This window comes from Dama dama, chromosome 12 (assembly GCF_033118175.1).
Source record: "Dama dama isolate Ldn47 chromosome 12, ASM3311817v1, whole genome shotgun sequence".
NCBI lineage: Eukaryota > Metazoa > Chordata > Mammalia > Artiodactyla > Cervidae > Dama > Dama dama.
In genome coordinates this window covers 42,734,632-42,748,258 of record NC_083692.1, presented here as the reverse complement: position 1 = coordinate 42,748,258, position 13,627 = coordinate 42,734,632, and the positions used below count along the sequence as shown (strand labels likewise).

At 35.5% G+C, this 13,627-nt stretch overlaps 1 protein-coding gene across 7 annotated transcripts in view; it reads left to right on the top strand.

The window, feature by feature from the left end:
* GABPB1 (GA binding protein transcription factor subunit beta 1) overlaps nucleotides 1-13,627 on the top strand; it is a 62,858-nt gene that overhangs the window by 46,134 nt on the left and 3,097 nt on the right. For 4 of the 7 annotated variants that reach the window (XM_061157134.1, XM_061157136.1, XM_061157132.1 and 1 more), the window contains exons 7-8: nucleotides 7,640-7,825; nucleotides 10,578-10,693. In XM_061157134.1, the coding sequence (XP_061013117.1) occupies nucleotides 7,640-7,825; nucleotides 10,578-10,693 (302 nt within the window). Of the gene's footprint in view, nucleotides 1-7,639; nucleotides 7,826-10,577; nucleotides 10,713-13,627 lie in introns of all 7 variants that reach the window. The other 3 variants (XM_061157133.1, XM_061157137.1, XM_061157138.1) reach the window with 2 other exon arrangements.

Here is a 13,627-nt window from a genome sequence, read left to right as displayed (position 1 = left end):
GCAAAGATGTGCTTAAATAATATGTATTCCATATTTATTTCATTTTTATGTGTAATTTAATATTTATTCAACTATTTATGGGGTGCATAGGTGAATCTCTACTAAGGAGAAGATGTAGGTGAGAGGAATGGCTTTCTTAATAGCTTTAATAGTTGAGTATACTGCTACTTTGCTATAAGAAGATGAAAGAAAAACTATACAAAAGAACTATAAAAAAAGGTCTTCACGACCCAGATAATCATGATGGTGTGATCACTCACTTAGAGCCAGACATCCTGGAATGCTAAGTCAAGTAGGCCTTAGGAAGCATCACTACGAACAAAGCTAGTGGAGGTGATGGAATTCCAGTTGATCTATTTCAAATCCTAAAAGATGATGCTGTGAAAGTGCTGCACTCAGTATGCCAGGAAATCTGGAAAACTCAGCAGTGGCCACAGGACTGGAAAAGGTCGGTTTTCATTCCAATCCTAAAGAAAGGCAATGCCAAGAATGCTCAAACTACTGCACAATTGCACTCATCTCACATGCTAGTCAGGTAATGCTCAAAATTCTCAAAGCCAGGCTTCAACAGTATATGAACTGTGAACTTCCAGATATTCAAGCTGAATTTGGAAAAGGCAGAGGAACCAGCGATCAAATTGCCAACATCTGTTGGATCATCGAAAAAGCAAGAGAGTTCCAGAGAAACATCTGCTTTTTTGACTACACCAAAGCCATTGACTGTGTGGATCACCACAAACTGTGAAAAATATTTCAAGAGATGGGAATACCAGACCACCTGAGGAATACCAGACCTGAGAAATCTGTATGCAGGTCAGGAAGCAACAGTTAGAACTGGACATGGAGCAATAGTTCAGTTCAGTCGTTCAATCATGTCCGACTCTTTGCAACCCCATGGACTGCAGCATGTCTGGCCTCCCTGTCTATCACCAACTCCCAGAGTTTACTCAAACTCATGTCCATTGAGTTGGTGATGCCATCCAGCCATCTCATCCTCTGTCGTCCCCTTCTCCTCCCGCCTTCAATCTTTCCCAGCATCAGGGTCTTTTCAGATGAGTCAGTTCTTTGCATCAGGTGGCCAAAGTATTGGAGTTTCAGCTTCAACATCAGTCCTTCTAATGAATATTCAGGACTGATTTCCTTTAGGATAGACTGGTTGGACCTCCTTGCAGTCCAAGGGACTCTCAAGAGTCTTCTCCAACACCACAGTTCAAAAGCATCAGTTCGGTGCTCAGCTTTCTTTATAGTCCAACTCTCATATCCCTACATGACTACTGGAGAAACCATAGCTTTGACTAGATGGACCTTTGTTGGTAAAGTAGTGTCTCGGCTTTTATAATATGCTGTCTAGGTTGGTCACAACTTCTCTTCCAAGGAGCAAGCATCTTTTAATTTCATGACTGCAGTGACCATCTGCAGTGATTTTGGAGCCCAAAAAGATAAAAGTCAGCCACTGTCTCCACCATCTATTTGCCATGAAGTGATGGGACCAGATGCCATGATCTTAGTTTTCTGAATGTTGAGTTTTAAGCCAGCTTTTTCACTCTCCTCTTTCACTTTCATCAAGAGGCTCTTTAGTTCTTCTTCACTTTCTGCCATAAGAGTGGTGTTATCTGCAAATCTGAGTTTATTGATATTTCTCCCAGCAATCTTAATTCCAGCTTGTGCTTCATCCATCCCAGCATTTCTCATGATATACTCAGCATATAAGTTAAATAAGCAGGGTGAATATATAGCCTTGACATACTCCTTTCCTGATTTGGAACCAGTCTAGTTTGGAACAGTCCAGTTCTAACTGTTACTTCCTGGCCTGCCTACTGATTTCTCAAGAGGCAGGTCAGGTGGTCTGATATTCCCATCTCTTTAAGAATTTTGTTGTGATCCACACAGTCAAAGGCTTTGGTGTAGTTAATAAAGTAGAAGTAGATGTTTTTCTGGAACTCTTGCTTTTTTGATGATCCAGAGGATATTGGCAATTTGATCTCTGGTTCCTCTGCCTTCTCTAAATCCAGCTTGGGCATCTGGAAGTTCATGGTTCACATACTGTTGAAGCCTGGCTTTGAGAATTTTGAGCATTACTTGACTAGCGTGTGAGATGAGTACAATTGTGCGGTAGTTTGAGCATTCTTGGCATTGCCTTTATTTAGGATTGGAATGAAAACCGACCTTTTCCAGTCCTGTGGCCACTGCTGAGTTTTCCAGATTTGCTGGCATACTGAGTGCAGCACTTTCACAGCATCATCTTTTAGGATTTGAAATAGATCAACTGGAATTCCATCACCTCCACTAGCTTTGTAGTGATGCTTCCTAAGGCCCACTTGACTTCACATTCCAGGATGTCTGGCTCTAGGTGAGTGATCATATCATCGTGATTATCTGGGTTGTGAAGATCTTTTTTGTATAGTTCTTCTGTGTATTCTTGGACTGCAAGGAGATCCAACCAGTCCATCCTAAAGGAAATCAGTCAGGAATATTCATTGGAAGGACTGATGCTGAAGCTGAAACTCCAATACTTTGGCCACCTGATGCAAAGAACTGACTTATTTAAAAAGACCCTGATGCTGGGAAAGATTGAAGGCGGGAGGTGAAGTGGATGACAGAGGATGAGCTGGTTGGATGGCATCACCGACTCAATGGACATGAGTTTGAATAAACTGAAGTTGGCGATAGACAGGGAGGTCAGGCATGCTGCAGTCCATGGGGCTGCAAGGAGTTGAACATGACTGAGCAACTGAACTGAGTCACTGATACTGCTACTTAAAATTTTTAAGAATTGATTCATTAAGGAGCAAGCTTCAGGTAATTGGGATATAATTAAAACAAAAATGTGATACTGATTGTCAAAATCATACGTCTCAAATTGACATGAGAAGGATGTTATCATGTTGAGCACTTTAAATATAAAACAGTAATTATTCACTGTCATGGTCTATAGATTCAGTACGTTTATTTATCTGTAACTCATGTGCCTCTTATAAGTTTTTCTTTATTTGTACACACTGTTACTTGGTATACTGATTTCTGCCCAAACAGATTAGAAAAATTTTATAGATTATAGCTACTCCTATGAAATTGTGTCTTAGCAGGTGCTGATTAGTAAGCTTTGATAAAATTTTGATTTAAAGAAAATACTACTGACCTCTTTATAAAAAATGTATATGTATATACACTCTGTCAGGGGACTAAATGTGGATATCTATTTAAACTAAGGGAAAGTGTTTCTTTTTCATCTTTTAACTCACCTCTAAGTTAAGAAGGTTTCTATTATATTTGCTGGAAGTTACCATCATGGTGCTTGATAATTTTAAGAATTATATTTTTCTTTTGTCTGATATTTCATCTTCTTATACCAAATAAATCTGATTTGCAGTCTAGTTTTGATTCATTTTTTCTCTTTAGTATTTAGGTTCTTTTGCTTTATTTGATTTGTCACAGTAGTTACCTAGCCAGGTAAGAGATTTACCATCAGGAAATAATGTATGAGTTCTATATGTTTAGACACAATTGACCATTTCACTTGACTGGGAAGTTGTGCAGAGGTTTCATTAAAATGTGCTTCTTTATTTTTTTCTTATGCTCTCATTTCACTAATTTTGGAAAAAGCAAACATCTTCCTGAAACATACATATTTCAGATGTTCTCTTAGCATATTTTCCTGTGCATGAAACTAAAGGGAGTTTAGTTAGGAGTCTGTTGCAGTCACCTGGGGAAGAAATAATGGTAGCATGGATTAAGATTTGGCAAAGAGATAATAAGAAGTGAATAGAGTTGAGAGTTACTTGGATCATAGCTCAGTTGGTAAAGAATCCACCTGTAATGCAGGAGACCCTGGTTTGATTCCTGGGTCAAGAAGATCCACTGGAAAAGGGATAGGCTACCCACTCCAGTATTATTTGTCTTCCCTTGTGGCTCAGCTGGTAAAGAATCTGCCTGCAATGCGGGAGACCTGGGTCCCATTCCTGGGTTGGGAAGATCCCCTGGAAAAGGGAAAGGCCACCCACTCTGGTATTCTGGCCTGGAGAATTCCATAGTCCATGGGGTCGCAAAGAGTCAGACATGACTGAATGACTTTTACTTACACTTTATTTGGATATAGAATTGGAAGTTAAAATTGTTAGATGTAGGCCTTACATATATAGTGTAGTTTTAGTCCTTTTGAAATTAGCTCTCTTAAAACACTATTTTATGGCTCTTGTTTGCAGTCTTATATTGATGTTGCATTGCTTAGACTTGTTTTTTTTCTTGTGGCCCAGATTTATAATCCCTTGATTAAATGGATATCTGTGACTACCCTTCTTTTTGTCTTTAGTGCAACTTTGACTAATTGTTAATACAGTGGTTTTTCCAAAGGTGTAATGAGTCTGGTGGCTGTTTCCCTCCTTTCTCCTAATAGTGAATTGGCTTTCAGGAATAAGTTAGTGGGGCTCATAATATTGTTTTTTTGTTTTTTTTTTTAATTTTAGGTTCGAATCCAGGTGATAATACTTTTGAAATGTTACACTTTTCTTCAGTAAGCATAGTTTCTATTTTATTGTTGAAATGTTTATATACATAGAATTTTCAGTCTTTTAAAAATACCTCAAAGACAGTTTTTTCATTATCTTAGTTGAATTTTATGGCATTAAAATTCAAAAGTTATGTTGAACAAGAGGTCTCAAATATTTTCAAAGATGCTGTAGGTTATCTAGCCTCTCTGTATATTACAGCTTGACTTTTAAATTAGCAAATGAATGTTTATTAGTTATTTTGTTCTATCTAGGGGTTTTATATTTGGATATATCTGTGGATGTATAATTTTTTTTTTTTTTAAATAACATTCTTTGTAAAGTTTTTAGGTTTTCTCTTTTATTCTTATATGTTTCAACACTTCACTGTTAGGTTGTTCTTAGGATTACTCAGGGGGTACTTTGTTTTCTTACATAATTGGTTTCCTTATAATTTTTTCTTAATTCCTCACCAAAGTACAACTTAAAAAGAAAGCTTTTTAGATGAAAGGCCAGAACTCTGTTATCTTAATGACAGTCATCACAAAGAATACAAAGATGAAAGTTCAAGTTGTGTCTTGATTATGTGTGATCTCAGAAATTTCTTACGTATGATTGATTATGTTTTAGAAATACTTGCTACTTGCAGGTACCATTCATCCAGAGTGAACCTTTCTTTTTCATATGGATATTTAAAAGAAAAATCAAAGCAATAGTTACTGTGTTTGAAAGCCTCAGTAGTTATTCTATCAAGTATATTACTGTTTTGTGCCCTACATTTCATTTTATAATTATCTTCCTGAAATTTTCTTAAGTGCTTGGTGATAAAGTGTAATTATAGTTTAAGACAAACACAAATGAGAGAACTGAAAACATAAAGATTGTTTGCATTTTGAGTATCATCTGTGGTTTGTATTGTGATATCTGATTACCCAAGTAACAGAGTCGCAGAATTACAGCCTTATCTCTTGCCATGAGTTCATCCTTGAAAACTAGGGTCCCAGTACCTATCTTACCTTTTTTTGTTTAAAAAAAGGAGTTTGTTTAATTAAGGCATAAGGGTGTATTTTGTGAATCCTGTGGTTGTTGATATCCATGTTGTTCAGCTGGAAGTTGGTAGCAGCTTAACCTGTTTCAGAGTAAATGTGTATCTGAAGGGTAGCATGACTTTAGGAGAGAATTATTTTATTTAATTACACTTTCGGTAAAGTGTTACCTCAAATAACACATTTCAGAGAACCATATCATTTAGAAATAGTATTTTTTTGTCATTTCCTTTTTCAGAATTAGTTATATTAAAACTTTTTTTCATAGAAAAATTGGAGGATGAACTTTATACCTTGTACCTGTATTCATACCTGTTAACATCTTGCCACCACTGCATGTTCACACACAGACACATGCTTTTATTTTGCCAAATTATCTGAAAGTAAGTTACAGGCATCATGGCACTTCATCCTTAAATTCTTCAGCATGTATCTACCAAGAACAAGGACACCTCCTACATATTCACCATTCTATTATATTTTCTAAAAACATAAACATTAATTTAGTAATATTATCTGACATGTGATTCATATTCAAGTTTCCTCAACCCCAAAATGTCCTTTATAATGGTTTGTTTTCATCTGGGATCCAGTCAAAGTTCACACCCTGTATTCAATTATTTTGTCTTTTGAGTCTCCCCCAAACTAGGATAGTCCTACTGTATTGCTTGTTTTTTTTCTTTTTTATACTTAAAAAATTTTATTTATTTGGCTATGGAGGATCTTAGTTGTGGCACATGGGATTTAGTTCCTTGACCAGATCTAACTCCCTTTGTTGGGAGCACGAAGTCTTAGCCACAGGACCACCAGGGAAGTCCCCCTTGCTTGTTCTTTATGACTTTGAACTCTGTAGATTCATTTGAACATTTTTCTCAAAAACATTTCACCAGTGTTTAATGAATTGTCACAAGGTAAATATTCTTGTCTAATCTCATTGCTCAGCTCATAAATGGAAAGTACTCATTATGTCTGCTGTGTCTGATTTACACCACCCAGTATGTTTTTTTGTCAGATTTACCCATGTTTTGTATTTTAGTCACTTTAATTGCTATGTAGTATTCCAGTGTGAGAATCTACCATAGTTTGTTTATTCATTCTACTTTTGACGGATATCTGATTTGTTTCAAGTTTTTGACTAACATGAGTAAAGTTACTGTGAATGTTTCTGTGTATATCTTTTGGGATCAGTAGTTGGATACAGAATTGCCTGTGGGAAAGGATTTTGGCAATTTCTTTACCTAGGCAAGATCTGGAGTGCTGCTGTTTTCAGCTGCCAGAATCCTGTCTGAACCTTTCATAAAATACTGAGAGCATAGTTTTGAATTTTACTTATGTAAATGTTAATGTATTATTTGATATCCAACAGTACCGGATCTGTGTGCCACTTACTATAAAGGCAGCCCTTGCTCACACAATCCTAAAAGGGAATGCTGTTTATTCTGTCTGCTTGAGAAGTACAGAGCTCCATGATTTGTTGGATGGGAAATGTATATCAGCTCATTTGTAAATTTAGATGGAGTATCACCACATACAGTATTTTAATTTTTGGATTTTAGAATTTTATTAAGATGGTATAAGTACTTTGTCATATCTGTGACCTTAGGAGATCTTATAAATTTTGTACCTCACAGAACTAAATGAAGGCAGTTTATTTAAACACATGTATGCATAGATAGGTGAAACTCCCTTATTGTAAATTGTGGAACTTGTAATCAGCTGTTTATATAGGTATCTACAGCACCACTAGAGACTGAATTTAAAAACCATGTAAAAGCTCTCCTGTATAAGAAAGATGGCTTCCCTGGGGGCTCAGATTGTGAAGAATCTGCCTGCCATGCAGGAGACCTGGGTTTGGTCACTGGTTTGGGAAGATACCCTGGAGGAGGGCATGGCAACCCATTCCAGTATTCTTGCCTGGAGAATCCCACAGACAGAGGAGCCTAGCAGGCTACAGTCCATGTGGTCGCAAAGAGTCAGACACAGCTGAGTGGGTAGCTCACTCATAAGAAAGAAGCAAGGACAGCAAAACTAGCAGAGCAAAAACAAACTTCTCTTCATGCTTCTGTATATGTTCATTGATTTTCACATATATATTTTTTTTTTTTCCAGTAGTGGCTACGGAGGAAGTAGTTACTGCAGAATCTGTGGATGGTGCAATTCAACAAGTAGTTAGTTCAGGGGGTCAGCAAGTCATCACAATAGTTACAGATGGAATTCAGCTTGGAAATTTGCACTCCATTCCAACAAGTGGAATAGGTCAGCCCATCATTGTGACCATGCCAGATGGACAACAAGGTTGGTAGAAGGCATTTACATAAATGGTGTTTATTCTTAATTCTCATGAAATTGTGTCATGTTTTTCTTTCTTTTTTTTTTTTTCATGTTTTTCAAAACATTTATTTTTGCCTTAAAGTATGTTTTTGTAACATTTTACAACAGACTTAATTGCCTAATTGTATTTTCTTTGTTGTTCATTCACTAAGTTATGTCCAATTTAGGCTACTATTAAAGTTAACTTGCTTTCTCTGAGTGTATATTAGGTAGAAAGAGGAACTGGCCCCAAAATATTCTAATTGGAAAACGAGCTTAAGTAAATATTTCAATATCAGTATAGGACAGTACTTTCCTAGGCCATTTAATACAGTTCAGATATTGTATGAGCTTGTAAAAACACTATGTGAGAAAAGGCTACTCTAAAAGAAGTTGGACACGGTGGCAACTTTTAGCAGCTTTGTTGATAATTGTCCCATTTTTTTCATTTTGAGTAATAAGAAAGTAGTAATAAAATGGATGAAACATAAGCCCCAGGTACATTTTAATCAAACTAAAAGGCTGAGAAAACCACAAAATTCCATATTTTAAGTGATTGCCAAAAACATCTTAAGATCTAAGCCAGGGCAGGAGAACCCTCAGGGAAACCCATAGTTGTACATCAAGAAAAGGAGTTGAGCTCAAAAATCAGCAATAAATAAACACTTCCAGCAAGACAGGGCCCAGTCTGAGTGGGCAGTGCTGCAGGTAGGGTTAAAATAGACTAGACATGAAAGCTGAAGGAAGCAGAAAGAGAAGGTGCAGAAAGTTCCTATCTGAGCAAGCATCACCCTGTACCCAGTACTTCCCAATCCCTGCCCTGACCTAAAAGAAAAGTATGTGCACACACTAACCTTCTGGAAAATGACTCAGGATTGTAGAGACTAAGCCTCTTCATGGCCATGAAGGAAGTGGGGGAAGGGAAGGACTGGAGGGAGAAGTCCTCCTAAACCAGGTTTGATTGAGAGCGGCAGGGAGGTATGGCCCTGCAGAGAGACCAGGTCTCAAGGGAAGATTTTGTTGCTTTAGCAGTGGAGGAGGAAACGCTTGACCTGTGAAGCCTGGGAGGCTTTTCTCTCCTGCAGGTGCTCCAGGATTTGGATGAAGACCCAGTACTTTCACAAGCTTTAAGGAATAATCCTAACTATATAGAAAAGAAGCAGCTTTCAGAGTATTTGTTTTAAGCAAACACAACATTGTTTCCAAAACTTGATATTATACACACAGACTAATCTCATTGATGAACAAATGGAAAGAAACTCATATTTTGGATAAAATGACTCACTGTCATAAAGGTCTCAATTCTTCCTGACCTAATTGATAAATGTAATGTGATAGGGGGAAAGGCTGTATTAATTTAATAGAAATGCCACAACAAACTATCACAGTCTGGGTGACTTAACAGAAATTTCTCTTCTCACAGTACTGAAGGCTGAAAGTCCAAGATCAAGGTGCTGGTTTTTTCCTGAGGCCTTTCTCCTTGGCTTACAAATGGTTGCCTTCTTGTTGTGTCCTTACAGAGTCACCCCTCAGTCTGTGTATGTTGTCTGTGACCTAACCTCTTACAAGGATAGCAATCATACTGTATTAGGACCCATTCAAATGATCTAATTTTACCTGTTTAACCTTTTTAAAGGCCCTGTCTCCAAAGGCATTCTGAGGTACTGAGGATTAGGACTTAAACATTTGAATTTTGAGGGGGACGCAATTTAGGCCATAATAAAAACCAATAGGCCTTTTTCTGGAACTTGCCAAACCGATTCTGAAATTTATACTGATGGAGGAGGAGGAAGAGCAATGAGGGGAACTTACTGAATATTAATATAAACATTTAAAATTATAAATGGCATATGACTATATAGACTATGTAGACAGTCCAGTGAAACAAATGTAAAGTTCTCAGTTCTTTTTGAGTGAATTTTTAAATGTTGTATGATATGAGTTAAAAGAAATACTTTAATTCTCAATATTTGTAATGTTTTTAATTAATAATAGTTTTACTATTTTTCATTTGTTTACATTTATAAATGACGTTAGAAGCTGTGGGACAGTTGTATTTTCCCCAATGATTAGTAAGATTGTTTGGCGTAGTTTAAGCTTGCACAGTCATATTTATGTTCTTGCTCTGTTATGCAAAGCAAGGACAGCCTGTCCCTCTCAGTATATTTACATTTGTATAAATAGATACAAAAAATTGGGGCAAAGTCCAACAACCCAATGGAAGAGCAAAGCTTATGAGCAGACAGTGTTCATAATAGTGTATCCACATAGTGGAATATAATGCAGCTAAATTAAAGAAAGCTCTGTAAGTATTGATGAAAGGTACCTAGATAAATGAAGTGAAAACAGCAGATACTTTCGTGGAAGAAAGAGAATTGCAAATTCATATTTGTTTTTATGTGAATGAACACAAGAACAATGCATCAGAAACCAATAAAAGCAATTATCTGTTAGCAAAATATGCTTGTTAAGTATTATTTTGATGTTGAGCCATATGAATGAATATATTATCTATAAAATTAAAAAGTAGGTGCTTTAAATGATAGTTTTCAGTAAAAAGGCAAGAAGTTGAAGACAAAAATATGGACATTTCTCATAAAAAGGAACTCAGTGTTATGAAATTAGTGTTTTTGGAATATATTTATCTTAGATGAGTTGCATCAACAATATCAAGACTAGTTTTAATTCTTCTAAACCTATCTGAAAATGAAGTAATGAGTAAATTTTTTCATTTTAGTATTAACAGTACCAGCAACGGACATTGCTGAAGAAACTGTTATAAGTGAAGAACCACCAGCCAAAAGACAATGTATCGAAATAATTGAAAACCGGGTGGAGTCTGCAGAAATAGAAGTAAGGAGTCTTTTACCCGGTGTGTTTTGCTGCAGTCATCCAAAATAAATTTCATCTGCTTTTTTTTTGGTCTATATTTATTGCTGACAGTATTGTTTTGATATAGAATGAGTACTTTTTGTCTAATTTTTTTTTGCCTTATTCATATAGCAAGCCTTCAATAAATAAATATTGAATGAATGAATGAATGAGTGAAGAATCTGTTTGTAACAGTCTTTCATCATGGTAACATTGGAATGTCTTTGGTTTTTGCACTTCATCCTTTATTTTCTATTAAATTTACATACATCATTCTCACAATCACTAAAGGGAATGTCACTATGTATTGACTAAACATTTTTTTCTTTCAAAAATGAAATGCAAATGTCTGTTTGGCCTGGAGGATCCTCTTAAAGAATGTTGGAATTTGTCAGCTGAGTTATTTTTTTGAAAAAGCCATAGATAACCACTTATTTCACTGTTGAGTCCATTAAGGAAATTAAATGTAGACTAGCTGTTGATAGGGTCACCTTTTTTTTACCTCTGCCAGTCTAGTTTGAAATTGTAAACTAGTTTGTAAATATAACTATACAATAGTTACCTCATAGATTTTTTTCTCACATTACTGTAAATAGAATTGTTCCCCCAATTTTGTAATTAACTAACATCAAAATGAAAATAAGATCATCCTTGAATAACTTTGAAAGAGCAACTGCAATGTAAAGACAAGAAGTTTGGATTTGAAATTAAATGAGCTGGATTTGAATCCCACATCTTGCCCCTCCTATTAGCTTTGAGGCAAGTTATCTTACCTTTCTGCACTTGTTTTATTTTCTCCCACATTTGAATTTAAGATAACAATATCTGCATTTTGGGGGTTTTATGAGAGTTGAAAAAGTCAGCCTATTATATTCACATTCATAATATCTTATATATGTGAATAGTAAACATTGGTGAGTATTTAGGAATTCTTTGTTAAGGTTCTTGTTATTATAGAAAAAAGTATTTAAAAAAATGTCACCTAAAGGAAACATAATTCTGAGGACAGTTAGAAAATATTCTTGCCCAAATTCATTTACATATAAGACTAGTGGCCACAATCTCAAAGTATATATTACTGAGTTAAGAAGAATTTAATTCATGGTTTAGCCAGATGTTTAGTAATGTTTAATTATTGAGGGTGTGTTGTTTTATTTCTTCAAAATTTAGAGTGATACACTAAAGTTCTTATAAATTAACCATTTATTTCATTGAATGGTGTCAGTATACTTATTATTTAATCTTTAATATCTTTTACAGATAAATCAGTTGATCTTTTTTTTCTGGCATATAAAATGAAAAAGATTTTGTCATGTAATTTGCTTTAACTATTTAATAAAACACTTTTAAATTACTTGAATTTTTATTGAACATATACTGACTCAATTCAACATTTCTTTTAATTGGAGTACAGTTGATTTATGTGAGTTCACCATTTTTAAAACAGTGAATATGCAGCTTGTATTTTTTAATTTACCTAATGATCAGGGAGAGTTGCTGTTTTCTTCAAAGTTCACCCTAATTCCACCTACAGTCTTTTCAGAAACCAGGGAGAATAATTACAAATAACAAGGAAGTATGAGTTGAGGTATATAGATTAACTAGAACCAAGGAGACAGCACTTTAGGGAGATGGAACTTTACCTTGATATAAAGAACTTAAGGAAGTTAGAGTTTCAGCTCAATTTTAGTAATTAGAGTTATCTGGCAATAGAAATCTTATTTGCCATTACTGGAAATGTTCAGGCCAAAGCTGCATAATCTTAGAGCTACTGCAGAGAGACCTTGAAGCATAGAGTGAGCAGAGATGGTAGAGGTGGACAGGGGATACAGAATGAAGAGAGACCTCCAATGTTCTCAGTAAACCGTTTCCTTAGAGTACATGCAGTAGTTCTTCGGATTTTATTTTCATAGGTGACCAGTAGAGTTATCTTAGGGGTATACTTTTATATTCCTTTCTAAGTGATTGCTTGGCCAAAAACCTCAAAAGTTTCTCTAAAGCAGTGGTTCTTAACTGGACCAGTTTTGACCCCAGGGGACATTTGGCAATATCTGGATACATTTCAGGTTGTCACAATGAGGGAAATGCCACTGACATTTAGGGGATAGAGGCCGGGGATGCTGCTAAACATTCCATAGGGTGTGTTTTGCCTTCTGTTCAGCCTTCATAGTGGAAAAGCAGCCACAGACAGTTTGGTAATGAGTGGGTATGGCTGTATTTCTGTAGAACTTTATTTATAAAAATAGGATCATGTTTGGCCCATGGCAGTTAGAGTATGTTTACACACAAGCAGACAGCTCACACACCCTGCCTCAGTTTCTTTTTTAAAAAAACATTTAATGGTTAAGAATATGAGTCTGGAATCAAATTTAGGTTTGAATGATAATTTTCTGAGTGTGATTGGTCAAGTTTTTTAACCTTTCAAGGCTTGGCTTCCCCATCCGTAAGAAGGGGAAAATAATAACTCCTACATTATTAAATTGTTGTAAGGTTCAAATGAGAATGCATGTGAAGGACTAGTACAGTGGTGAGCACATAGTAAATGCTTAGTAACTTGCTATTATTTTTATCTTCTAAAAGTTACACTGAGGTATGGTAGAAGATAAGTCACTATTATGATTTTTTGCTTTATAATAGGTAAAGTAAAATAAATTTGAATATTAAAAAATCACATATAAAACTGTTAAAAGATAATTGCTAATAGTTGAAGCAGAATTTGAGAATATTTGGAAATAAGAAAGCAAATTCAAAGCCTTTGTTCCATTATTCTATTGCCTAATTAATAATAATATATTGTTGGGCATGAAGTTGTAGTGTAAGACAAATATCTTCCTTATTGGTTTCATAGACTGAAATAATTGTGAGTCTCTTGCTCTGTCTAAATGTGAATAAATAGCTAATTTTATAAGGTACCTT